Raw genomic sequence first — 27,777 nt, 5'->3', positions numbered from 1 at the left:
ATGGACCGGGGACAGCAGGTTCTGCTGATAGTTTCAGCTCCAACGGACCCAGATGGACCGGGGACAGCAGGTTCTGCTGATAGTTTCGGGTCCAACGGACCCAGATGGACCGGGGACAGCAGGTTCTGCAGAGAGTTTCAGGTCCAACAGACCCAGATGGACCGGGGACAGCAGGTTCTGCAGAGAGTTTCAGGTCCAACAGACCCAGATGGACCGGGGACGGCAAGGTTCTGCAGAGAGTTTCAGGTCCAACGGACCCAGATGGACCGGGACGGCAGGTTCTGCTGATAGTTTCAGGTTCAACGGACCCAGATGGACCAGGGACGGCAGGTTCTGCTGATAGTTTCAGGTCCAACGGACCCAGATGGACCAGGGACGGCAGGTTCTGCTGATAGTTTCAGCTCCAACGGACCCAGATGGACAGGGGACAGCAGGTTCTGCTGATAGTTTTGGGTCCAACAGACCCAGATGGACCTGGGACAGCAGGTTCTGCTGATAGTTTCAGCTCCAACGGACCCAGATGGACCGGGGACGGCAGGTTCTGCTGATAGTTTCAGCTCCAACGGACCCAGATGGACCGGGGACAGCAGGTTCTGCTGATAGTTTCGGGTCCAACGGACCCAGATGGACCGGGGACAGCAGGTTCTGCTGATAGTTTCGGCTCCAACGGACCCAGATGGACCGGGGACAGCAGGTTCTGCTGATAGTTTCGGGTCCAACGGACCCAGATGGACCGGGGACAGCAGGTTCTGCTGATAGTTTCGGGTCCAACAGACCCAGATGGACCGGGGACAGCAGGTTCTGCTGATAGTTTCGGGTCCAACCGACCCAGATGGACCGGGGACGGCAGGTTCTGCTGATAGTTTCGGGTCCAACGGACCCAGATGGACCGGGGACGGCAGGTTCTGCTGATAGTTTCAGCTCCAACAGACCCAGATGGACCGGGGACAGCAGGTTCTGCTGATAGTTTCGGGTCCAACCGACCCAGAAGATGGACCAGGGACAGCAGGTTCTGCTGATAGTTTCAGGTCCAACAGACCCAGATGGACCGGGGACAGCAGGTTCTGCTGATAGTTTCAGCTCCAACAGACCCAGATGGACCGGGGACAGCAGGTTCTGCTGATAGTTTCAGGTCCAACGGACCCAGATGGACCGGGGACAGCAGGTTCTGCTGATAGTTTCAGCTCCAACAGACCCAGATGGACCGGGGACAGCAGGTTCTGCTGATAGTTTCGGGTCCAACGGACCCAGATGGACCGGGGACGGCAGGTTCTGCTGATAGTTTCGGGTCCAACGGACCCAGATGGACCGGGGACATCAGGTTCTGTTGATAGTTTCAGCTCCAACAGACCCAGATGGACCGGGGACAGCAGGTTCTGCTGATAGTTTCAGGTCCAACAGACCCAGATGGACCGGGGACAGCAGGTTCTGTTGATAGTTTCAGGTCCAACAGACCCAGATGGACCGGGGACAGCAGGTTCTGCTGATAGTTTCAGGTCCAACAGACCCAGATGGACCGGGGACAGCAGGTTCTGCTTTTAGTTTCAGGTCCAACGGACCCAGATGGACCGGGGACAGCAGGTTCTGCTGATAGTTTCAGGTCCAACGGACCCAGATGGACCGGGGACAGCAGGTTCTGCTGATAGTTTCAGCTCCAACGGACCCAGATGGACCGGGGACAGCAGGTTCTGCTGATAGTTTCGGGTCCAACGGACCCAGATGGACCGGGGACGGCAGGTTCTGCTGATAGTTTCGGGTCCAACGGACCCAGATGGACCGGGGACAGCAGGTTCTGTTGATAGTTTCAGGTCCAACAGACCCAGATGGACCGGGGACAGCAGGTTCTGCTGATAGTTTCAGGTCCAACAGACCCAGATGGACCGGGGACAGCAGGTTCTGCTTTTAGTTTCAGGTCCAACGGACCCAGATGGACCGGGGACAGCAGGTTCTGCTGATAGTTTCAGCTCCAACGGACCCAGATGGACCGGGGACAGCAGGTTCTGCTGATAGTTTCGGGTCCAACGGACCCAGATGGACCGGGGACAGCAGGTTCTGCTGATAGTTTCAGCTCCAACGGACCCAGATGGACCGGGGACAGCAGGTTCTGCTGACAGTTTCAGCTCCAACGGACCCAGATGGACCGGGGACGGCAAGGTTCTGCTGATAGTTTCGGGTCCAACAGACCCAGATGGACCGGGGACGGCAGGTTCTGCTGATAGTTTCGGGTCCAACAGACCCAGATGGACCGGGGACGGCAGGTTCTGCTGATAGTTTCGGGTCCAACAGACCCAGATGGACCGGGGACGGCAGGTTCTGCTGATAGTTTCGGGTCCAACAGACCCAGCTCTGACATGTTCCAGGTTCTGTCTCCCGGTCCAAATGAAACCAACAAATGTTCTCCTCTCTGACAGACCACTTTTTATGGTTCAATGTGCGCGCGCTTAGAGCTCAGCTGTGCACGAACCGATCACAGATCGATCATTATCGATCATCTGGGCTGAACAGAACCGCAAACAGAACCACAAACAGAACCTCATTTACCTCATGATGATGAAGAAGAAAGTTCTGCAGCTCCGGGAGATCCGACCGCGGACCAGCTGACTTCAGACTGAGGCGTGCCCGCGCTCTGAGGTGTGCCCGCGCTCAGGGGCGGTCCTAGAGGCGGGCCGATCGGGCAGGCGCCCGGGGCGGCATCATGGGGGGTTGAAAAAAAAAAAAAAAAACAAGGGGGGAGGGGGTATTCGTTGTTACGTTTCTGCCACAGAGGTTTTTCAGCAGAGCGGCGCCTCCATCTTCCCCCTCCCCTTGGCTTGTCCCATGGTGGGAAAGCATCTGGACGCCTGTACAACCCACTGTCCTCTATCTGTCATCATCACGCTCTGCTTATTGTATATTTCTAATAAAGCTTTCCAAATGCTCTACATTCCCATTAGGTTTGTTTGATTCTGTGTTGTGTGTGATGAACCGAATAAATTACTGGTGAAGACAAGATGAAATGTCACAGTAACAGTCAGTCTCACCTCTGGTGTTACGTTAGCTGAGCAACGCAGCACAGTGCCAAACACAGCTTATGATCCACTCTAAGGCTCAGCCCGGTTTAAATCCTGCTGGACCGAGGGGAGTTTTTCTGTTCATTCAGGGGATTGTTCAGCCTCTAGTGCCCCGCTCATTTGTGGTGTACCCCAAGGATCCATGTTAGGGCCACTGCTTTTTCATTTATCGTCTGAATACAAATCAGGTTCTAAAGATACTTCTAAAGCTGCTGTACTTGATGATACATCACTGATAATAGTAGGAAGGACTCCATCAATCTTCTCTCTGATAGAAACAATTTTTAATTAATTAATTAAATTTAATTTTAATTTTATTGATAAAGAAGCTCATGAAATCATCACTGCTGAGAGTTAAAGGAATAACTGGCTCAGCAGAGCTCGGACTCTTAGTCAGACTGGCTACAGTGCTGAAAAGAAACCTGGGATTATTCTTATTCTCTTCTATCAATGATGAATAATAAGCAGTTCTAGCTTTACGAAGGGCTTTCTTATACATTATTAAACTATCTTTCCAGACTAACTGAGAGTAACTCACATGTGAGTAATCTATTACTTTAAGTTAGTTTTTGTACACATTTGCTGTTCTTTGTGCTTGTTTTGTAATATAATTCATTTGCTTTTTTCTAAATTTAAAACAACCCTGACGCTTTCAACTTCTGCCTCAACACGACTTCATTTACTAACATATGAGTAGGGCCACAAGGCCACAGGGGCCCAAAGGCCACAGGGGGCCTCAGGCCACAGGGGGCCTCAGGGCCACAGGGGGCCTCAGGCCACAGGGGGCCCAAAGGCCACAGGGGCCCAAAGGCCACAGGGGGCCTCAGGCCACAGGGGGCCTCAGGGCCACAGGGGGCCCAAAGGCCACAGGGGCCCAAAGGCCACAGGGGGCCTCAGGCCACAGGGGGCCCAAAGGCCACAGGGGGCCCCCTGTAACCCTTTCAAACCTCATCCATCATTTGTGAGTAAATGATCACACTGAAACTTTTATTCTTATTAAAACTTTATTTTTAAGATAAACAACAAACACATGAAGCAGGAAGTGCTGCAGGTTTCTGTTGTTGTGGTTTTAGATCCCAGAACCAGAGTCTGCTGTGAGATCTGCAGTTACTCATGATCACAGGTTTCATTCTGACTCATTCTGACTCCAGTTACAACATATAACACAACAAGATCATAACACTTAAATATCAGTTTAAATTATTCAACAGGTTTTAAACAAAGGCTTTTAAATAGACATCTGGAGTGATACTGGTGAACTTATATTTAGGTCTAGGGTACACGTGTAAACTTATCTGAACTTTACTGATTCCATAAAGTGCTTCAGTGCTTTCCAACAAAGAAGGGAAGGATTGACTTCATCATTAATTCAGAGCTGGTTTCCTCAGTGAGGATCCACGGAATTCTGGATCCACAGAAGCCTGGATCCACAGAATCCTGGATCCACGGAATCCTGGATCCACAGAATCCTGGATCCATAGAAGCCTGGATCCACAGAAGCCTGGATCCATAGAAGCCTGGATCCACAGAATCCTGGATCCACAGAATCCTGGATCCACGGAATCCTGGATCCATAGAAGCCTGGATCCACAGAATCCTGGATCCACAGAAGCCTGGATCCAAAGAATCCTGGATCCATAGAAGCCTGGATCCATAGAAGCCTGGATCCACAGAATCCTGGATCCACAGAATCCTGGATCCACGGAATCCTGGATCCACGGAATCCTGGATCCATAGAAGCCTGGATCCACAGAAGCCTGGATCCACAGAATCCTGGATCCATAGTGGGTAGTCTTAAACTGACACTGGGCTGACCTGTGGACACATATCAGAGGAGAAGCTCTGCTTTAAGGAGGGCTCAGAAGGTTAAAGTTAGACTTGATGGATATCAGAAGTCTGGAGTTTTAGCTCTTATTCAGACTTTGTCCCCACAAAGAGAAGGCAGAGCCTTACCTTGTTGTGGCGGAGGCCCTGACCCAGGATCATTCCCAGCAGGGAGTTGAGGATGTTGGCCCCACAGAGGACAGTCTGCAGGAGGCTGGTGGCCCCCATCACACTGAACAGAGCCACGTTCCACTGGACCACCGACCTGGGCTCCAGACACACCCCCGACCACAAAGTCCTGTTGTACAGATACCCCGAATGCCTGAGGAAGAGAAACGACACAAAGAGTTAGACGAGTTCATTTAAGATTAGACAAGTTCATTAAAGATTAGACGAGTTCACTGAAGATTAGACGAGTTCACTGAAGATTAGACGAGTTCACTGAAGATTAGACGAGTTCACTGAAGATTAGACGAGTTCACGGAAGATTAGACGAGTTCACTGAAGATTAGACGAGTTCACTGAAGATTAGACGAGTTCACTGAAGATTAGACGAGTTCACTGAAGATTAGACGAGTTCATTGAAGATTAGACGAGTTCATTTAAGGTTAGACGAGTTCACCGAAGATTAGACGAGTTCACCGAAGATTAGACGAGTTCACTGAAGATAAGACGAGTTCACTGAAGATTAGACGAGTTCATTGAAGATTAGACGAGTTAATTTAAGATTAGACGAGTTCACTGAAGATTAGACGAGTTCATTGAAGATTAGACGAGTTCATTGAAGATTAGACGAGTTCATTGAAGATTAGACAAGTTCACTGAAGATTAGACGAGTTCACTGAAGATTAGACGAGTTCATTGAAGATTAGACGAGTTCATTTAAGGTTAGACGAGTTCACCGAAGATTAGACGAGTTCACCGAAGATTAGACGAGTTCACTGAAGATTAGACGAGTTCATTGAAGATTAGACGAGTTCATTGAAGGTTAGACGAGTTCACTGAAGGTTAGACGAGTTCACTGAAGATTAGACGAGTTCACCGAAGATTAGACGAGTTCACCGAAGATTAGACGAGTTCATTGAAGATTAGACGAGTTCATTGAAGGTTAGACGAGTTCATTGAAGATTAGACGAGTTCACTGAAGATTAGACGAGTTCATTGAAGATTAGACGAGTTCACTGAAGATTAGACGAGTTCAATGAAGATTAGACGAGTTCACTGAAGATTAGACGAGTTCATTGAAGATTAGACGAGTTCACTGAAGATTAGACGAGTTAATTTAAGATTAGACGAGTTCATTGAAGATTAGACGAGTTCACTGAAGATTAGACGAGTTCATTGAAGATTAGACGAGTTCACTGAAGATTAGACGAGTTCACTGAAGATTAGACGAGTTCACTGAAGATTAGACGAGTTCACTGAAGATTAGACGAGTTCATTGAAGATTAGACGAGTTCACTGAAGATTAGACGAGTTAATTTAAGATTAGACGAGTTCATTGAAGATTAGACGAGTTCACTGAAGATTAGACGAGTTCATTGAAGATTAGACGAGTTCACTGAAGATTAGACGAGTTCACTGAAGATTAGACGAGTTCACTGAAGATTAGACAAGTTAATTTAAGATTAGACGAGTTCATTAAAGATTAGACGAGTTCACTGAAGATTAGACGAGTTCATTGAAGATTAGACGAGTTCACTTAAGATTAGACGAGTTAATTTAAGATTAGACGAGTTCACTGAAGATTAGACGAGTTCATTGAAGGTTAGACGAGTTCATTGAAGGTTAGACGAGTTCATTGAAGGTTAGACGAGTTCACTGAAGATTAGACGAGTTCACTGAAGATTAGACGAGTTCACTGAAGATTAGACGAGTTCATTGAAGATTAGACGAGTTCATTGAAGGTTAGACGAGTTCACTGAAGATTAGACGAGTTCATTGAAGATTAGAGGAGTTCACTGAAGATTAGAGGAGTTCAATGAAGATTAGACGAGTTCACTGAAGATTAGACGAGTTCATTGAAGATTAGACGAGTTCACTGAAGATTAGACGAGTTCATTGAAGATTAGACGAGTTCACTGAAGATTAGACGAGTTCACTGAAGATTAGACGAGTTCACTGAAGATTAGACGAGTTCATTGAAGATTAGACGAGTTCATTGAAGGTTAGACGAGTTCACTGAAGATTAGACGAGTTAATTTAAGATTAGACGAGTTCATTAAAGATTAGACGAGTTCACTGAAGATTAGACGAGTTCATTGAAGATTAGACGAGTTCACTTAAGATTAGACGAGTTAATTTAAGATTAGACGAGTTCACTGAAGATTAGACGAGTTCACTGAAGATTAGACGAGTTAATTGAAGATTAGACGAGTTAATTTAAGATTAGACGAGTTCATTAAAGATTAGACGAGTTCACTGAAGATTAGACGAGTTCATTGAAGATTAGACGAGTTCACTGAAGATTAGACGAGTTCACTGAAGATTAGACGAGTTCACTGAAGATTAGACGAGTTAATTGAAGATTAGACGAGTTCATTGAAGATTAGACGAGTTTATTGAAGGTTAGACGAGTTCACTGAAGATTAGACGAGTTAATTTAAGATTAGACGAGTTCATTAAAGATTAGACGAGTTCACTGAAGATTAGACGAGTTCATTGAAGATTAGACGAGTTCACTTAAGATTAGACGAGTTAATTTAAGATTAGACGAGTTCACTGAAGATTAGACGAGTTCACTGAAGATTAGACGAGTTCACCGAAGATTAGACGAGTTCACTGAAGATTAGACGAGTTAATTTAAGATTAGACGAGTTCATTGAAGATTAGACGAGTTCACTGAAGATTAGACGAGTTCATTGAAGATTAGACGAGTTCATTGAAGGTTAGACGAGTTCATTGAAGGTTAGACGAGTTCATTGAAGATTAGACGAGTTCACTGAAGATTAGACGAGTTCATTGAAGATTAGAGGAGTTCACTGAAGATTAGAGGAGTTCAATGAAGATTAGACGAGTTCACTGAAGATTAGACGAGTTCATTGAAGATTAGACGAGTTCACTGAAGATTAGACGAGTTCACTGAAGATTAGACGAGTTCATTGAAGATTAGACGAGTTCACTGAAGATTAGACGAGTTCATTGAAGATTAGACGAGTTCACTGAAGATTAGACGAGTTCACTGAAGATTAGACGAGTTCATTGAAGATTAGACGAGTTCATTGAAGATTAGACGAGTTCATTGAAGGTTAGACGAGTTCACTGAAGATTAGACGAGTTCATTGAAGATTAGACGAGTTCACTGAAGATTAGACGAGTTCATTGAAGATTAGACGAGTTCACTGAAGATTAGACGAGTTCACTGAAGATTAGACGAGTTCATTGAAGATTAGACGAGTTCACTGAAGATTAGACGAGTTCACTGAAGATTAGACGAGTTCACTGAAGATTAGACGAGTTAATTGAAGATTAGACGAGTTCACTGAAGATTAGACGAGTTCACTGAAGATTAGACGAGTTAATTTAAGATTAGACGAGTTCACTGAAGATTAGACGAGTTCACTGAAGATTAGACGAGTTCACCGAAGATTAGACGAGTTCACTGAAGATTAGACGAGTTAATTTAAGATTAGACGAGTTCATTGAAGATTAGACGAGTTCACTGAAGATTAGACGAGTTCATTGAAGATTAGACGAGTTCATTGAAGGTTAGACGAGTTCATTGAAGGTTAGACGAGTTCATTGAAGATTAGACGAGTTCATTGAAGATTAGACGAGTTCACTGAAGATTAGACGAGTTCACTGAAGATTAGACGAGTTAATTGAAGATTAGACGAGTTCACTGAAGATTAGACGAGTTCACTGAAGATTAGACGAGTTAATTGAAGATTAGACGAGTTCATTGAAGGTTAGACGAGTTCATTGAAGATTAGACGAGTTCACTGAAGATTAGACGAGTTCACTGAAGATTAGACGAGTTAATTGAAGATTAGACGAGTTCACTGAAGATTAGACGAGTTCACTGAAGATTAGACGAGTTAATTGAAGATTAGACGAGTTCATTGAAGATTAGACGAGTTCATTGAAGGTTAGACGAGTTCACTGAAGATTAGACGAGTAAATTTAAGATTAGACGAGTTCATTAAAGATTAGACGAGTTCACTGAAGATTAGACGAGTTCACTGAAGATTAGACGAGTTCACCGAAGATTAGACGAGTTCACTGAAGATTAGACGAGTTCACTGAAGATTAGACGAGTTCATTGAAGATTAGACGAGTTCACTGAAGATTAGACGAGTTCACTGAAGATTAGACGAGTTCACTGAAGATTAGACGAGTTCATTGAAGATTAGACGAGTTCACTTAAGATTAGACGAGTTCATTGAAGATTAGACGAGTTCATTGAAGATTAGACGAGTTCATTGAAGATTAGACGAGTTCACTGAAGATTAGACGAGTTCATTGAAGATTAGACGAGTTCACTGAAGATTAGACGAGTTCACTGAAGATTAGACGAGTTCATTGAAGATTAGACGAGTTCACTGAAGATTAGACGAGTTAATTTAAGATTAGACTAGTTCACTGAAGATTAGACGAGTTCACTGAAGATTAGACGGGTTCATTAAAGATTAGACGAGTTCATTGAAGATTAGACGAGTTCACTGAAGATTAGACGAGTTCACTGCTAATTAGACGAGTTCATTAAAGATTAGACGAGTTCACTGAAGATTAGACGAGTTCATTAAAGATTAGACAAGTTCACTGAAGATTAGACGAGTTCACTGAAGATTAGACGAGTTCACTGAAGATTAGACGGGTTCATTAAAGATTAGACGAGTTCATTGAAGAATAGACGAGTTCACTGAAGATTAGACGAGTTCATTGAAGATTAGACGAGTTCATTTAAGGTTAGACGAGTTCACCGAAGATTAGACGAGTTCACCGAAGATTAGACGAGTTCACTGAAGATAAGACGAGTTCACTGAAGATTAGACGAGTTCATTGAAGATTAGACGAGTTAATTTAAGATTAGACGAGTTCACTGAAGATTAGACGAGTTCATTGAAGATTAGACGAGTTCATTGAAGATTAGACGAGTTCATTGAAGATTAGACAAGTTCACTGAAGATTAGACGAGTTCACTGAAGATTAGACGAGTTCATTGAAGATTAGACGAGTTCATTTAAGGTTAGACGAGTTCACCGAAGATTAGACGAGTTCACCGAAGATTAGATGAGTTCACTGAAGATTAGACGAGTTCATTGAAGATTAGACGAGTTCATTGAAGGTTAGACGAGTTCATTGAAGGTTAGACGAGTTCACTGAAGATTAGACGAGTTCACTGAAGATTAGACGAGTTCACCGAAGATTAGACGAGTTCACCGAAGATTAGACGAGTTCATTGAAGATTAGACGAGTTCATTGAAGGTTAGACGAGTTCATTGAAGATTAGACGAGTTCACTGAAGATTAGACGAGTTCATTGAAGATTAGACGAGTTCACTGAAGATTAGACGAGTTCAATGAAGATTAGACGAGTTCACTGAAGATTAGACGAGTTCATTGAAGATTAGACGAGTTCACTGAAGATTAGACGAGTTAATTTAAGATTAGACGAGTTCATTGAAGATTAGACGAGTTCACTGAAGATTAGACGAGTTCATTGAAGATTAGACGAGTTCACTGAAGATTAGACGAGTTCACTGAAGATTAGACGAGTTCACTGAAGATTAGACGAGTTCACTGAAGATTAGACGAGTTCATTGAAGATTAGACGAGTTCACTGAAGATTAGACGAGTTAATTTAAGATTAGACGAGTTCATTGAAGATTAGACGAGTTCACTGAAGATTAGACGAGTTCATTGAAGATTAGACGAGTTCACTGAAGATTAGACGAGTTCACTGAAGATTAGACGAGTTCACTGAAGATTAGACGAGTTCACTGAAGATTAGACGAGTTCATTGAAGATTAGACGAGTTCATTGAAGGTTAGACGAGTTCACTGAAGATTAGACGAGTTAATTTAAGATTAGACGAGTTCATTAAAGATTAGACGAGTTCACTGAAGATTAGACGAGTTCATTGAAGATTAGACGAGTTCACTTAAGATTAGACGAGTTAATTTAAGATTAGACGAGTTCACTGAAGATTAGACGAGTTCATTGAAGGTTAGACGAGTTCATTGAAGGTTAGACGAGTTCATTGAAGGTTAGACGAGTTCACTGAAGATTAGACGAGTTCACTGAAGATTAGACGAGTTCACTGAAGATTAGACGAGTTCACTGAAGATTAGACGAGTTCATTGAAGATTAGACGAGTTCATTGAAGGTTAGACGAGTTCACTGAAGATTAGACGAGTTCATTGAAGATTAGAGGAGTTCACTGAAGATTAGAGGAGTTCAATGAAGATTAGACGAGTTCACTGAAGATTAGACGAGTTCATTGAAGATTAGACGAGTTCATTGAAGATTAGACGAGTTCACTTAAGATTAGACGAGTTAATTTAAGATTAGACGAGTTCATTAAAGATTAGACGAGTTCACTGAAGATTAGACGAGTTCATTGAAGATTAGACGAGTTCACTTAAGATTAGACGAGTTAATTTAAGATTAGACGAGTTCACTGAAGATTAGACGAGTTCACTGAAGATTAGACGAGTTCACCGAAGATTAGACGAGTTCACTGAAGATTAGACGAGTTAATTTAAGATTAGACGAGTTCATTGAAGATTAGACGAGTTCACTGAAGATTAGACGAGTTCATTGAAGATTAGACGAGTTCATTGAAGGTTAGACGAGTTCATTGAAGGTTAGACGAGTTCATTGAAGATTAGACGAGTTCACTGAAGATTAGACGAGTTCATTGAAGATTAGAGGAGTTCACTGAAGATTAGAGGAGTTCAATGAAGATTAGACGAGTTCACTGAAGATTAGACGAGTTCATTGAAGATTAGACGAGTTCACTGAAGATTAGACGAGTTCACTGAAGATTAGACGAGTTCATTGAAGATTAGACGAGTTCACTGAAGATTAGACGAGTTCATTGAAGATTAGACGAGTTCACTGAAGATTAGACGAGTTCACTGAAGATTAGACGAGTTCATTGAAGATTAGACGAGTTCATTGAAGGTTAGACGAGTTCATTGAAGGTTAGACGAGTTCATTGAAGATTAGACGAGTTCATTGAAGGTTAGACGAGTTCACTGAAGATTAGACGAGTTCATTGAAGATTAGACGAGTTCACTGAAGATTAGACGAGTTCATTGAAGATTAGACGAGTTCACTGAAGATTAGACGAGTTCACTGAAGATTAGACGAGTTCATTGAAGATTAGACGAGTTCACTGAAGATTAGACGAGTTCACTGAAGATTAGACGAGTTCACTGAAGATTAGACGAGTTAATTGAAGATTAGACGAGTTCACTGAAGATTAGACGAGTTCACTGAAGATTAGACGAGTTAATTTAATATTAGACGAGTTCACTGAAGATTAGACGAGTTCACTGAAGATTAGACGAGTTCACCGAAGATTAGACGAGTTCACTGAAGATTAGACGAGTTAATTTAAGATTAGACGAGTTCATTGAAGATTAGACGAGTTCACTGAAGATTAGACGAGTTCATTGAAGATTAGACGAGTTCATTGAAGGTTAGACGAGTTCATTGAAGGTTAGACGAGTTCATTGAAGATTAGACGAGTTCACTGAAGATTAGACGAGTTCATTGAAGATTAGAGGAGTTCACTGAAGATTAGAGGAGTTCAATGAAGATTAGACGAGTTCACTGAAGATTAGACGAGTTCACTGAAGATTAGACGAGTTCACTGAAGATTAGACGAGTTCATTGAAGATTAGACGAGTTCACTGAAGATTAGACGAGTTCATTGAAGATTAGACGAGTTCACTGAAGATTAGACGAGTTCACTGAAGATTAGACGAGTTCATTGAAGATTAGACGAGTTCATTGAAGGTTAGACGAGTTCATTGAAGGTTAGACGAGTTCATTGAAGATTAGACGAGTTCATTGAAGGTTAGACGAGTTCACTGAAGGTTAGACGAGTTCACTGAAGATTAGACGAGTTCACTGAAGATTAGACGAGTTCATTGAAGATTAGACGAGTTCACTGAAGATTAGACGAGTTCACTGAAGATTAGACGAGTTCATTGAAGATTAGACGAGTTCACTGAAGATTAGACGAGTTCACTGAAGATTAGACGAGTTCACTGAAGATTAGACGAGTTAATTGAAGATTAGACGAGTTCACTGAAGATTAGACGAGTTCACTGAAGATTAGACGAGTTAATTGAAGATTAGACGAGTTCATTGAAGGTTAGACGAGTTCATTGAAGATTAGACGAGTTCACTGAAGATTAGACGAGTTCACTGAAGATTAGACGAGTTAATTGAAGATTAGACGAGTTCACTGAAGATTAGACGAGTTCACTGAAGATTAGACGAGTTAATTGAAGATTAGACGAGTTCATTGAAGATTAGACGAGTTCATTGAAGGTTAGACGAGTTCACTGAAGATTAGACGAGTAAATTTAAGATTAGACGAGTTCATTAAAGATTAGACGAGTTCACTGAAGATTAGACGAGTTCACTGAAGATTAGACGAGTTCACCGAAGATTAGACGAGTTCACTGAAGATTAGACGAGTTCACTGAAGATTAGACGAGTTCACTGAAGATTAGACGAGTTCATTGAAGATTAGACGAGTTCACTGAAGATTAGACGAGTTCACTGAAGATTAGACGAGTTCACTGAAGATTAGACGAGTTCATTGAAGATTAGACGAGTTCACTTAAGATTAGACGAGTTCATTGAAGATTAGACGAGTTCATTGAAGATTAGACGAGTTCATTGAAGATTAGACGAGTTCACTGAAGATTAGACGAGTTCATTGAAGATTAGACGAGTTCACTGAAGATTAGACGAGTTCACTGAAGATTAGACGAGTTCATTGAAGATTAGACGAGTTCACTGAAGATTAGACGAGTTAATTTAAGATTAGACTAGTTCACTGAAGATTAGACGAGTTCACTGAAGATTAGACGGGTTCATTAAAGATTAGACGAGTTCATTGAAGATTAGACGAGTTCACTGAAGATTAGACGAGTTAATTTAAGATTAGACGAGTTCACTGAAGATTAGACGAGTTCATTGAAGGTTAGACGAGTTCATTGAAGGTTAGACGAGTTCATTGAAGGTTAGACGAGTTCACTGAAGATTAGACGAGTTCACTGAAGATTAGACGAGTTCACTGAAGATTAGACGAGTTCACTGAAGATTAGACGAGTTCATTGAAGATTAGACGAGTTCATTGAAGGTTAGACGAGTTCACTGAAGATTAGACGAGTTCATTGAAGATTAGAGGAGTTCACTGAAGATTAGAGGAGTTCAATGAAGATTAGACGAGTTCACTGAAGATTAGACGAGTTCATTGAAGATTAGACGAGTTCATTGAAGATTAGACGAGTTCACTTAAGATTAGACGAGTTAATTTAAGATTAGACGAGTTCATTAAAGATTAGACGAGTTCACTGAAGATTAGACGAGTTCATTGAAGATTAGACGAGTTCACTTAAGATTAGACGAGTTAATTTAAGATTAGACGAGTTCACTGAAGATTAGACGAGTTCACTGAAGATTAGACGAGTTCACCGAAGATTAGACGAGTTCACTGAAGATTAGACGAGTTAATTTAAGATTAGACGAGTTCATTGAAGATTAGACGAGTTCACTGAAGATTAGACGAGTTCATTGAAGATTAGACGAGTTCATTGAAGGTTAGACGAGTTCATTGAAGGTTAGACGAGTTCATTGAAGATTAGACGAGTTCACTGAAGATTAGACGAGTTCATTGAAGATTAGAGGAGTTCACTGAAGATTAGAGGAGTTCAATGAAGATTAGACGAGTTCACTGAAGATTAGACGAGTTCATTGAAGATTAGACGAGTTCACTGAAGATTAGACGAGTTCACTGAAGATTAGACGAGTTCATTGAAGATTAGACGAGTTCACTGAAGATTAGACGAGTTCATTGAAGATTAGACGAGTTCACTGAAGATTAGACGAGTTCACTGAAGATTAGACGAGTTCATTGAAGATTAGACGAGTTCATTGAAGGTTAGACGAGTTCATTGAAGGTTAGACGAGTTCATTGAAGATTAGACGAGTTCATTGAAGGTTAGACGAGTTCACTGAAGATTAGACGAGTTCATTGAAGATTAGACGAGTTCACTGAAGATTAGACGAGTTCATTGAAGATTAGACGAGTTCACTGAAGATTAGACGAGTTCACTGAAGATTAGACGAGTTCATTGAAGATTAGACGAGTTCACTGAAGATTAGACGAGTTCACTGAAGATTAGACGAGTTCACTGAAGATTAGACGAGTTAATTGAAGATTAGACGAGTTCACTGAAGATTAGACGAGTTCACTGAAGATTAGACGAGTTAATTTAATATTAGACGAGTTCACTGAAGATTAGACGAGTTCACTGAAGATTAGACGAGTTCACCGAAGATTAGACGAGTTCACTGAAGATTAGACGAGTTAATTTAAGATTAGACGAGTTCATTGAAGATTAGACGAGTTCACTGAAGATTAGACGAGTTCATTGAAGATTAGACGAGTTCATTGAAGGTTAGACGAGTTCATTGAAGGTTAGACGAGTTCATTGAAGATTAGACGAGTTCACTGAAGATTAGACGAGTTCATTGAAGATTAGAGGAGTTCACTGAAGATTAGAGGAGTTCAATGAAGATTAGACGAGTTCACTGAAGATTAGACGAGTTCACTGAAGATTAGACGAGTTCACTGAAGATTAGACGAGTTCATTGAAGATTAGACGAGTTCACTGAAGATTAGACGAGTTCATTGAAGATTAGACGAGTTCACTGAAGATTAGACGAGTTCACTGAAGATTAGACGAGTTCATTGAAGATTAGACGAGTTCATTGAAGGTTAGACGAGTTCATTGAAGGTTAGACGAGTTCATTGAAGATTAGACGAGTTCATTGGAGGTTAGACGAGTTCACTGAAGGTTAGACGAGTTCACTGAAGATTAGACGAGTTCACTGAAGATTAGACGAGTTCATTGAAGATTAGACGAGTTCACTGAAGATTAGACGAGTTCACTGAAGATTAGACGAGTTCATTGAAGATTAGACGAGTTCACTGAAGATTAGACGAGTTCACTGAAGATTAGACGAGTTCACTGAAGATTAGACGAGTTAATTGAAGATTAGACGAGTTCACTGAAGATTAGACGAGTTCACTGAAGATTAGACGAGTTAATTGAAGATTAGACGAGTTCATTGAAGGTTAGACGAGTTCATTGAAGATTAGACGAGTTCACTGAAGATTAGACGAGTTCACTGAAGATTAGACGAGTTAATTGAAGATTAGACGAGTTCACTGAAGATTAGACGAGTTCACTGAAGATTAGACGAGTTAATTGAAGATTAGACGAGTTCATTGAAGATTAGACGAGTTCATTGAAGGTTAGACGAGTTCACTGAAGATTAGACGAGTAAATTTAAGATTAGACGAGTTCATTAAAGATTAGACGAGTTCACTGAAGATTAGACGAGTTCACTGAAGATTAGACGAGTTCACCGAAGATTAGACGAGTTCACTGAAGATTAGACGAGTTCACTGAAGATTAGACGAGTTCACTGAAGATTAGACGAGTTCATTGAAGATTAGACGAGTTCACTGAAGATTAGACGAGTTCACTGAAGATTAGACGAGTTCACTGAAGATTAGACGAGTTCATTGAAGATTAGACGAGTTCACTTAAGATTAGACGAGTTCATTGAAGATTAGACGAGTTCATTGAAGATTAGACGAGTTCATTGAAGATTAGACGAGTTCACTGAAGATTAGACGAGTTCATTGAAGATTAGACGAGTTCACTGAAGATTAGACGAGTTCACTGAAGATTAGACGAGTTCATTGAAGATTAGACGAGTTCACTGAAGATTAGACGAGTTAATTTAAGATTAGACTAGTTCACTGAAGATTAGACGAGTTCACTGAAGATTAGACGGGTTCATTAAAGATTAGACGAGTTCATTGAAGATTAGACGAGTTCACTGAAGATTAGACGAGTTCACTGCTAATTAGACGAGTTCATTAAAGATTAGACGAGTTCACTGAAGATTAGACGAGTTCATTAAAGATTAGACAAGTTCACTGAAGATTAGACGAGTTCACTGAAGATTAGACGAGTTCACTGAAGATTAGACGGGTTCATTAAAGATTAGACGAGTTCATTGAAGATTAGACGAGTTCACTGAAGATTAGACGAGTTCATTGAAGATTAGACGAGTTCATTTAAGGTTAGACGAGTTCACCGAAGATTAGACGAGTTCACCGAAGATTAGACGAGTTCACTGAAGATAAGACGAGTTCACTGAAGATTAGACGAGTTCATTGAAGATTAGACGAGTTAATTTAAGATTAGACGAGTTCACTGAAGATTAGACGAGTTCATTGAAGATTAGACGAGTTCATTGAAGATTAGACGAGTTCATTGAAGATTAGACAAGTTCACTGAAGATTAGACGAGTTCATTGAAGATTAGACGAGTTCATTTAAGGTTAGACGAGTTCACAGAAGATTAGACGAGTTCACCGAAGATTAGACGAGTTCACTGAAGATTAGACGAGTTCATTGAAGATTAGACGAGTTCATTGAAGGTTAGACGAGTTCATTGAAGGTTAGACGAGTTCACTGAAGATTAGACGAGTTCACTGAAGATTAGACGAGTTCACCGAAGATTAGACGAGTTCACCGAAGATTAGACGAGTTCATTGAAGATTAGACGAGTTCATTGAAGGTTAGACGAGTTCATTGAAGATTAGACGAGTTCACTGAAGATTAGACGAGTTCATTGAAGATTAGACGAGTTCACTGAAGATTAGACGAGTTCAATGAAGATTAGACGAGTTCACTGAAGATTAGACGAGTTCATTGAAGATTAGACGAGTTCACTGAAGATTAGACGAGTTAATTTAAGATTAGACGAGTTCATTGAAGATTAGACGAGTTCACTGAAGATTAGACGAGTTCATTGAAGATTAGACGAGTTCACTGAAGATTAGACGAGTTCACTGAAGATTAGACGAGTTCACTGAAGATTAGACGAGTTCACTGAAGATTAGACGAGTTCATTGAAGATTAGACGAGTTCACTGAAGATTAGACGAGTTAATTTAAGATTAGACGAGTTCATTGAAGATTAGACGAGTTCATTGAAGATTAGACGAGTTCACTGAAGATTAGACGAGTTCACTGAAGATTAGACGAGTTCATTGAAGATTAGACGAGTTCACTGAAGATTAGACGAGTTCATTGAAGATTAGACGAGTTCACTGAAGATTAGACGAGTTCACTGAAGATTAGACGAGTTCATTGAAGATTAGACGAGTTCATTGAAGGTTAGACGAGTTCATTGAAGATTAGACGAGTTCATTGAAGGTTAGACGAGTTCACTGAAGGTTAGACGAGTTCATTGAAGATTAGACGAGTTCACTGAAGATTAGACGAGTTCACTGAAGATTAGACGAGTTCACTGAAGATTAGACGAGTTCACTGAAGATTAGACGAGTTCATTGAAGATTAGACGAGTTCACTGAAGATTAGACGAGTTCACTGAAGATTAGACGAGTTCACTGAAGATTAGACGAGTTAATTGAAGATTAGACGAGTTCACTGAAGATTAGACGAGTTCACTGAAGATTAGACGAGTTAATTGAAGATTAGACGAGTTCATTGAAGGTTAGACGAGTTCATTGAAGATTAGACGAGTTCACTGAAGATTAGACGAGTTCACTGAAGATTAGACGAGTTAATTGAAGATTAGACGAGTTCACTGAAGATTAGACGAGTTCACTGAAGATTAGACGAGTTAATTGAAGATTAGACGAGTTCATTGAAGATTAGACGAGTTCATTGAAGGTTAGACGAGTTCACTGAAGATTAGACGAGTAAATTTAAGATTAGACGAGTTCATTAAAGATTAGACGAGTTCACTGAAGATTAGACGAGTTCACTGAAGATTAGACGAGTTCACCGAAGATTAGACGAGTTCACTGAAGATTAGACGAGTTCACTGAAGATTAGACGAGTTCACTGAAGATTAGACGAGTTCATTGAAGATTAGACGAGTTCACTGAAGATTAGACGAGTTCACTGAAGATTAGACGAGTTCACTGAAGATTAGACGAGTTCATTGAAGATTAGACGAGTTCACTTAAGATTAGACGAGTTCATTGAAGATTAGACGAGTTCATTGAAGATTAGACGAGTTCATTGAAGATTAGACGAGTTCACTGAAGATTAGACGAGTTCATTGAAGATTAGACGAGTTCATTGAAGATTAGACGAGTTCATTGAAGATTAGACGAGTTCATTGAAGATTAGACGAGTTCATTGAAGATTAGACGAGTTCACTGAAGATTAGACGAGTTCACTGAAGATTAGACGAGTTCATTGAAGATTAGACTAGTTCACTGAAGATTAGACGAGTTCACTGAAGATTAGACGGGTTCATTAAAGATTAGACGAGTTCATTGAAGATTAGACGAGTTCACTGAAGATTAGACGAGTTCACTGCTAATTAGACGAGTTCATTAAAGATTAGACGAGTTCACTGAAGATTAGACGAGTTCACTGAAGATTAGACAAGTTCACTGAAGATTAGACGAGTTCACTGAAGATTAGACGAGTTCACTGAAGATTAGACGAGTTAATTGAAGATTAGACGAGTTCATTGAAGGTTAGACGAGTTAATTGAAGATTAGACGAGTTCACTGAAGATTAGACGAGTTCACTGAAGATTAGACGAGTTAATTGAAGATTAGACGAGTTCACTGAAGATTAGACGAGTTCACTGAAGATTAGACGAGTTAATTGAAGATTAGACGAGTTCATTGAAGATTAGACGAGTTCATTGAAGATTAGACGAGTTCACTGAAGATTAGACGAGTTAATTTAAGATTAGACGAGTTCATTAAAGATTAGACAAGTTCACTGAAGATTAGACGAGTTCACTGAAGATTAGACGAGTTCACTGAAGATTAGACGAGTTCACTGAAGATTAGACGAGTTCACTGAAGATTAGACGAGTTCATTGAAGATTAGACGAGTTCACTTAAGATTAGACGAGTTCATTGAAGATTAGACGAGTTCATTGAAGATTAGACGAGTTCATTGAAGATTAGACGAGTTCACTGAAGATTAGACGAGTTCACTGAAGATTAGACGAGTTCATTGAAGATTAGACGAGTTCACTGAAGATTAGACGAGTTCACTGAAGATTAGACGAGTTCACTGAAGATTAGACGGGTTCATTAAAGATTAGACGAGTTCATTGAAGATTAGACGAGTTCACTGAAGATTAGACGAGTTCACTGCTAATTAGACGAGTTCATTAAAGATTAGACGAGTTCACTGAAGATTAGACGAGTTCATTAAAGATTAGACAAGTTCACTGAAGATTAGACGAGTTCACTGAAGATTAGACGGGTTCATTAAAGATTAGACGAGTTCATTGAAGATTAGACGAGTTCACTGAAGATTAGACGAGTTCACGGAAGATTAGACGAGTTCATTGAAGATTAGACGAGTTCACTGAAGATTAGACGAGTTCACTGAAGATTAGACGAGTTCATTGAAGATTAGACGAGTTCATTAAAGATTAGACGAGTTCACTGAAGATTAGACGAGTTCATTGAAGATTAGACGAGTTCATTAAAGATTAGACGAGTTCATTGAAGATTAGACGAGTTCATTGAAGATTAGACGAGTTCACTGAAGATTAGACGAGTTCATTGAAGATTAGACGAGTTCATTGAAGATTAGACGAGTTCATTGAAGATTAGACGAGTTCACTGAAGATTAGACGAGTTCATTGAAGATTAGACGAGTTCATTAAAGATTAGACGAGTTCACTGAAGATTAGACGAGTTCACTGAAGATTAGACGAGTTCACTGCTAATTAGACGAGTTCATTAAAGATTAGACGAGTTCACTGAAGATTAGACGAGTTCATTGAAGATTAGACGAGTTCATTGAAGATTAGACGAGTTCACTGAAGATTAGACGAGTTCACTGAAGATTAGACGAGTTCACTGAAGATTAGACGAGTTCACTGCTAATTAGACGAGTTCATTAAAGATTAGACGAGTTCACTGCTAATTAGACGAGTTCATTAAAGATTAGACGAGTTCACTGAAGATTAGACGAGTTCATTGAAGATTAGACGAGTTCATTGAAGATTAGACGAGTTCACTGAAGATTAGACGAGTTCACTGAAGATTAGACGAGTTCACTGAAGATTAGACGAGTTCATTGAAGATTAGACGAGTTCACTGAAGATTAGACGAGTTCACTGAAGATTAGACGAGTTCATTGAAGATTAGACGAGTTCACTGAAGATTAGACGAGTTCATTGAAGATTAGACGAGTTCATTGAAGATTAGACGAGTTCATTGAAGATTAGACGAGTTCATTGAAGATTAGACGAGTTCATTGAAGATTAGACGAGTTCACTGAAGATTAGACGAGTTCACTGAAGATTAGACGAGTTCACTGAAGATTAGACGAGTTCATTGAAGATTAGACGAGTTCACTGAAGATTAGACGAGTTCATTGAAGATTAGACGAGTTCACTGAAGATTAGACGAGTTCATTGAAGATTAGACGAGTTCACTGAAGATTAGACGAGTTCACTGAAGATTAGACGAGTTCACTGAAGATTAGACGGGTTCATTGAAGATTAGACGAGTTCACTGAAGATTAGACGAGTTCACTGAAGATTAGACGAGTTCACTGCTAATTAGACGAGTTCATTAAAGATTAGACGAGTTCACTGAAGATTAGACGAGTTCATTGAAGATTAGACGAGTTCATTGAAGGTTAGACGAGTTCACTGAAGATTAGACGAGTTCATTGAAGATTAGACGAGTTCACTGAAGATTAGACGAGTTCACTGAAGATTAGACGAGTTCATTGAAGATTAGACGAGTTCACTGAAGATTAGACGAGTTCACTGAAGATTAGACGAGTTCACTGAAGATTAGACGAGTTCATTAAAGATTAGACGGGTTCATTGAAGATTAAGCAATGAAGATGAGGGAATGTGAGACAAAGAGGACGAGGAAGAAACATCAGGTCTCACTGATCAGGGAGGGGCTGCAGCGGGACCCCCCAGGTCGGACCGCTGGAGCTGTTGTACAGACAGAGAGGACCCTGGGAAAGACCTGTGGCGCTGACCAGGAAGCAGCTGCCTGCAGCCAGCATCCCCAAACAGGAGTACAACACCTGGCACAACATCTGGATGTAGAGAGAGAACATCTATAACACCTGTAACACCTGACAGAACATCTGTAACACCTGTAACACCTGACAGAACATCTGTAACACCTGTAACACCTGACAGAACATCTGTAACACCTGACAGAACATCTGTAACACCTGTAACATCTGACAGAACATCTGTAACACCTGACAGAACATCTGTTACACCTGTAACACCTGACAGAACATCTGTAACATCTGACAGAACATCTGTAACACCTGTAACACCTGACAGAACATCTGTAACACCTGACAGAACATCTGTAACACCTGACAGAACATCTGTTACACCTGTAACACCTGAGAGAACATCTGTAACATCTGACAGAACATCTGTAACATCTGTAACACCTGACAGAACATCTGTAACAGCTGACAGAACATCTGTAACACCTGAGAGAACATCTGTAACACCTGACAGAACATCTGTAACATCTGTAACACCTGACAGAACATCTGTAACATCTGTAACACCTGACAGAACACCTGTAACACGTGACAGAACATCTGTAACACCTGACAGAACATCTGTAACAGCTGACAGAACATCTGTAACACCTGTAACAGCTGACAGAATATCTGTAACAGCTGACAGAACATCTGTAACACCTGACAGAACGTCTGTAACACCTGACAGAACATCTGTAACAGCTGACAGAACATCTGTAACAGCTGACAGAACATCTGTAACACCTGACAGAACATCTGTAACACCTGACAGAACATCTGTATCAGCTGACAGAACATCTGTAACACCTGACAGAACATCTGTAACACCTGTATCAGCTGACAGAACATCTGTAACACCTGAAAGAACATCTGTAACACCTGACAGAACATCTGTAACACCTGACAGAACATCTGTAACACCTGACAGAACATCTGTAACACCTGTAACACCTGACAGAACATCTGTAACATCTGACAGAACATCTGTAACACCTGTAACACCTGACAGAACATCTGTAACATCTGACAGAACATCTGTAACACCTGACAGAACATCTGTAACACCTGTAACACCTGACAGAACATCTGTAACACCTGACAGAACATCTGTAACACCTGTAACACCTGACAGAACATCTGTAACATCTGACAGAACATCTGTAACACCTGTAACACCTGACAGAACATCTGTAACACCTGACAGAACATCTGTAACAGATGACAGAACATCTGTAACACCTGTAACACCTGACAGAACATTTGTAACACCTGACAGAACATCTGTAATACCTGACAGAACATCTGTAACACCTGACAGAACATCTGTAACATCTGTAACACCTGACAGAACATCTGTAACATCTGACAGAACATCTGTAACACCTGTAACACCTGACAGAACATCTGTAACACCTGACAGAACATCTGTAACATCTGTAACAGCTGACAGAACATCTGTAACAGCTGACAGAACATCTGTAACACCTGACAGAACATCTGTAACACCTGACAGAACATCTGTAACACCTGACAGAACATCTGTAACAGCTGACAGAACATCTGTAACATCTGTAACACATGACAGAACATCTGTCACAGCTGACAGAACATCTGTATCACCTGACAGAACATCTGTATCACCTGACAGAACATCTGTAACAGCTGACAGAACATCTGTAACAGCTGACAGAACATCTGTATCACCTGACAGAACATCTGTAACAGCTGACAGAACATCTGTATCACCTGACAGAACATCTGTATCACCTGACAGAACATCTGTAACAGCTGACAGAACATCTGTAACAGCTGACAGAACATCTGTATCACCTGACAGAACATCTGTAACAGCTGACAGAACATCTGTATCACCTGACAGAACATCTGTAACAGCTGACAGAACATCTGTAACACCTGACAGAACGTCTGTAACACCTGACAGAACATCTGTAACAGCTGACAGAACATCTGTAACACCTGACAGAACATCTGTAACACCTGACAGAACATCTGTATCAGCTGACAGAACATCTGTAACACCTGACAGAACATCTGTAACACCTGTATCAGCTGACAGAACATCTGTAACACCTGAAAGAACATCTGTAACACCTGACAGAACATCTGTAACACCTGACAGAACATCTGTAACACCTGACAGAACATCTGTAACACCTGTAACACCTGACAGAACATCTGTAACATCTGTAACACCTGACAGAACATCTATAACATCTGTAACACCTGACAGAACATCTGTAACACCTGTAACACCTGACAGAACATCTGTAACACCTGACAGAACATCTGTATCACCTGACAGAACATGTGTAACACCTGACAGAACATCTGTATCACCTGACAGAACATCTGTAACACCTGACAGAACATCTGTAACACCTGTAACACCTGACAGAACATCTGTAACACCTGACAGAACATCTGTATCACCTGACAGAACATGTGTAACACCTGACAGAACATCTGTATCACCTGACAGAACATCTGTAACACCTGACAGAACATCTGTATCACCTGACTCCTGAATGCACAGCAGCCTCTTGTGTTGCTGATCCGGATGAACTTTTGAGCTCCGAGTAGAATCTGAAATCAGACAAACATCAGTGGAACTCGTCGTGGTTTTGGTCAACATGTTACGTCGGTTTGAATTTAAGGAAGTTTCACAGGAAGTTAACGGGATGTTTCGGAGTCACTGCGTCTGACTCAGCATCAGAGAGGAAAACAAACCCGGACATGTGATACAACACATCACGCTCACACGTACCAGGAAGCCGGAGCCCCACAGCCCAGTGGCCCAGGTGGCTTCTCTGGTCACATGACCTTCCAACAGGAAGTGGACCTTTAGCTCAGGAAGCAGCAGCAGGATGTTGGACAGCATGCAAATGATCGCCATGGGAACCAGAGACACACCAACGCATCGCAGACACTTTGACACACACATCTGTCCGGCATGAAAAGGTTAATGTGTCTGAACTGTGACCTGAAACACAAACACATCCGTCTCGTTTATTCTTGTTTTGTTTCTGTTTACAACAAATAGATTGTCTTTATCAACATGTCTGCAAACAGCTGGATACAAACACAAAGTAAAACCATTTAACTAATGAATCAGATCAATAGCACGTTACCAGATTGATTTAATTCTTGGACCAACCAGCCTGTTGCCTACAGGAGGCTGGGATAAGCTCCTCCCCCCATGACCTAAACAGGACGAATGGGGGCAGAAGGAAGATGAAAAAGGCTAAAACTAAGTGAGAATAATTATATTCCCCAAACAAACTGCTTTCTTCAGTCCTGAGACCAGCTGACATCAGCTGCTCCTTCTGACTGATTCATGTTCACGTTCTACAAATGACAGAAATGACTCACAACTAGTTTTGCTTTTATTCTGATCAACGCTTTTGTAAAAGTAAACTGAACACAAGCTGTGAAACATGCTTTGTTCAACAGGACGTCAGGCCTAGAAACAGCAAGAAAATATAGCTTTGCCACAATAAGTGGAAAACTACGAGCTACAAACAATGTCCCGGCGACCAGGGAGCTCCTGACCCTGTGCAACCAGCTAACTGTGCAACCAGCTAACTGTGCAACCAGCTAACTGTGCAACCAGCTAACTATGCAACTAGCCAATTGTGCTACAAGTTAACTGTGCAACTAGCTAACTGTGCAACCAGCTAACTGTGCAACTAACTAACTGTGCAACCAGCTAACTGTGCAACCAGCCAACTGTGCAACCAGCTAACTGTGCAACTAGCCAACGGTGCAACTAGTTAAGTGTGCAACTAGTTAACTGTGCAACTAACTAACTGTGCAACCAGCTAACTGTGCAACTAGCTAACTATGCAACTAGCCAATGGTGCAACTAGTTAAGTGTGCAACTAGTTAACTGTGCAACTAACTAACTGTGCAACCAGCTAACTGTGCAACTAACTAACTGTGCAACCAGCTAACTGTGCAACCAGCTAACTGTGAAACTAACTAACTGTGCAACCAGCCAACTGTGCAACCAGCTAACTGTGCAACCAGCTAACTGTGCAACTAGCTAACTATGCAACTAGCCAACGGTGCAACTAGCCAACGGTGCAACTAGTTAAGTGTGCAACTAGTTAACTGTGCAACTAGCTAACTTTGCAACTAACTAACTAACTAACTAACTGTGCAACCAGCTAACTGTGCAACCAGCCAACTGTGCAACCAGCTAACTGTGCAACCAGCTACCTGTGCAACCAGCTAACTATGCAACTAGCCAACTGTGCAACTAGTTAACTGTGCAACTAGCTAACAGTGCAACTAGCTAACTTTGCAACTAGATAACTGTGCAACCAGCTAACTGTGCAACTAGCTAACTGTGCAACCAGCCAACTGTGCAACCAGCTAACTGTGCAACCAGCTAACTGTGAAACCAGCTAACTGTGCAACTAACTAACTAACTGTGCAACCAGCTAACTGTGCAACTAGCCAACTGTGCAACCAGCTAACTGTGCAACTAGCTAACTGTGCAACTAGCTAACTTTGCAACTAGATAACTGTGCAACCAGCTAACTCTGCAACTGGCTAACTGTGCAACTAGATAACTGTGCAACTAGCTAAGTTTACATTTACTGAGGAAAATACTTTATTTAAAATCACAATATATGTTCGAGTCCCGCACCGGACGGCCCTTTGCTGCATGTCTTCCCCATCTCTCTGCTCCCTGCTTCCTGTTTCTCTCTCCAACTGTCTATCCATTAAAGGCATAAAAAAGCCCCCCCCAAAAAAATCACAATATATAAAAAATATACAAATATTCATACAAAAATCTTTTTTGATCCATGTCTGAATTCTCTGACTTTATATTTAACCCGTTAAGATATAAATACAAGATGTTTTTCTATCAATTTTTATTTGTGGCTCAAAGTAAATCAAGAAAAATAACAATTTAGTTTTAAAACCAAACTTTAACTTCATGAACTTATTCAAACAAAAATAAATGTTAAAACCCTGAACTGTGAATCACAAGTTTCCATAAATAAAAATCCACTCACCCTGAAGTCTGTCAGTTTCATCTCAGTCTGAGGAACAAACAGACGCTTTTATAGGCAGAAACATGAGGAACAAAGAGAGGCTTTTATAGGCAGAAACATGAGGACACGCCTCCTGCTGAGCGTGGACACAAAACCTGAACAAATGTCATCACTCATTCTGAGATGGATGGAAACTGACCTCTGAGGGGAACTGAGGATGGCTGAAGGAGAAGAAGAAAAGACAATTTAATTCTATTATGTTTATAAAACATCTCATGGTGCTTCAAAGGCAATCAGATTCAAGCCAATTAGAAAACCATTCATTGTAATACATCCATCCATCCATCCATCCATTATCAATACCGCTGAATCCGTCGATCGGGTCGCGGGCGGGCTGGAGCCTATCCCAGCAGTCAATGGGCGAGAGGCGGGGTACACCCTGGACAGGCCGCCAGTCCATCGCAGGGTCACATAGAGACAAACGAGACAAACAACCATGCACGCTCACACTCACTCCTAAGGACAATTTAGAGATGCCAATTAACCTAACATGCATGATTT

At 41.3% G+C, this 27,777-nt stretch overlaps 1 protein-coding gene across 3 annotated transcripts; it reads right to left on the bottom strand.

Moving 5' to 3' along the window:
* Positions 1 to 4,104: 4,104 nt before the first annotated feature.
* On the bottom strand, positions 4,105 to 27,259 carry LOC142388725 (transmembrane 4 L6 family member 5). Of its 3 annotated transcripts, none has more exons than XM_075474274.1 (6): positions 27,238 to 27,259; positions 24,978 to 25,193; positions 24,707 to 24,796; positions 22,065 to 22,219; positions 5,004 to 5,196; positions 4,105 to 4,865 (listed from the first exon to the last, which is right to left on the bottom strand). In XM_075474274.1, the coding sequence occupies exons 2-6, from the start codon at positions 25,152 to 25,154 to the stop codon at positions 4,845 to 4,847; spliced, it is 636 nt and encodes a 211-aa protein (XP_075330389.1). In that variant the 5' UTR covers positions 25,155 to 25,193; positions 27,238 to 27,259; the 3' UTR covers positions 4,105 to 4,844. The 3 variants fall into 3 exon arrangements, with proteins under 3 accessions (XP_075330389.1, XP_075330388.1, XP_075330390.1); XM_075474273.1 differs by lacking the exon at positions 27,238 to 27,259 and adding an exon at positions 25,342 to 25,589; XM_075474275.1 differs by lacking the exon at positions 27,238 to 27,259 and having other exon boundaries at positions 24,728 to 24,796; positions 24,978 to 25,328.
* Positions 27,260 to 27,777: the final 518 nt, after the last annotated feature.

This window comes from Odontesthes bonariensis, chromosome 9 (assembly GCF_027942865.1).
Source record: "Odontesthes bonariensis isolate fOdoBon6 chromosome 9, fOdoBon6.hap1, whole genome shotgun sequence".
Classification (NCBI taxonomy): domain Eukaryota; kingdom Metazoa; phylum Chordata; class Actinopteri; order Atheriniformes; family Atherinopsidae; genus Odontesthes; species Odontesthes bonariensis.
The sequence above is the reverse complement of the archived record's forward strand: the minus strand, read 5'-3'. Positions and strand labels throughout refer to the sequence as shown.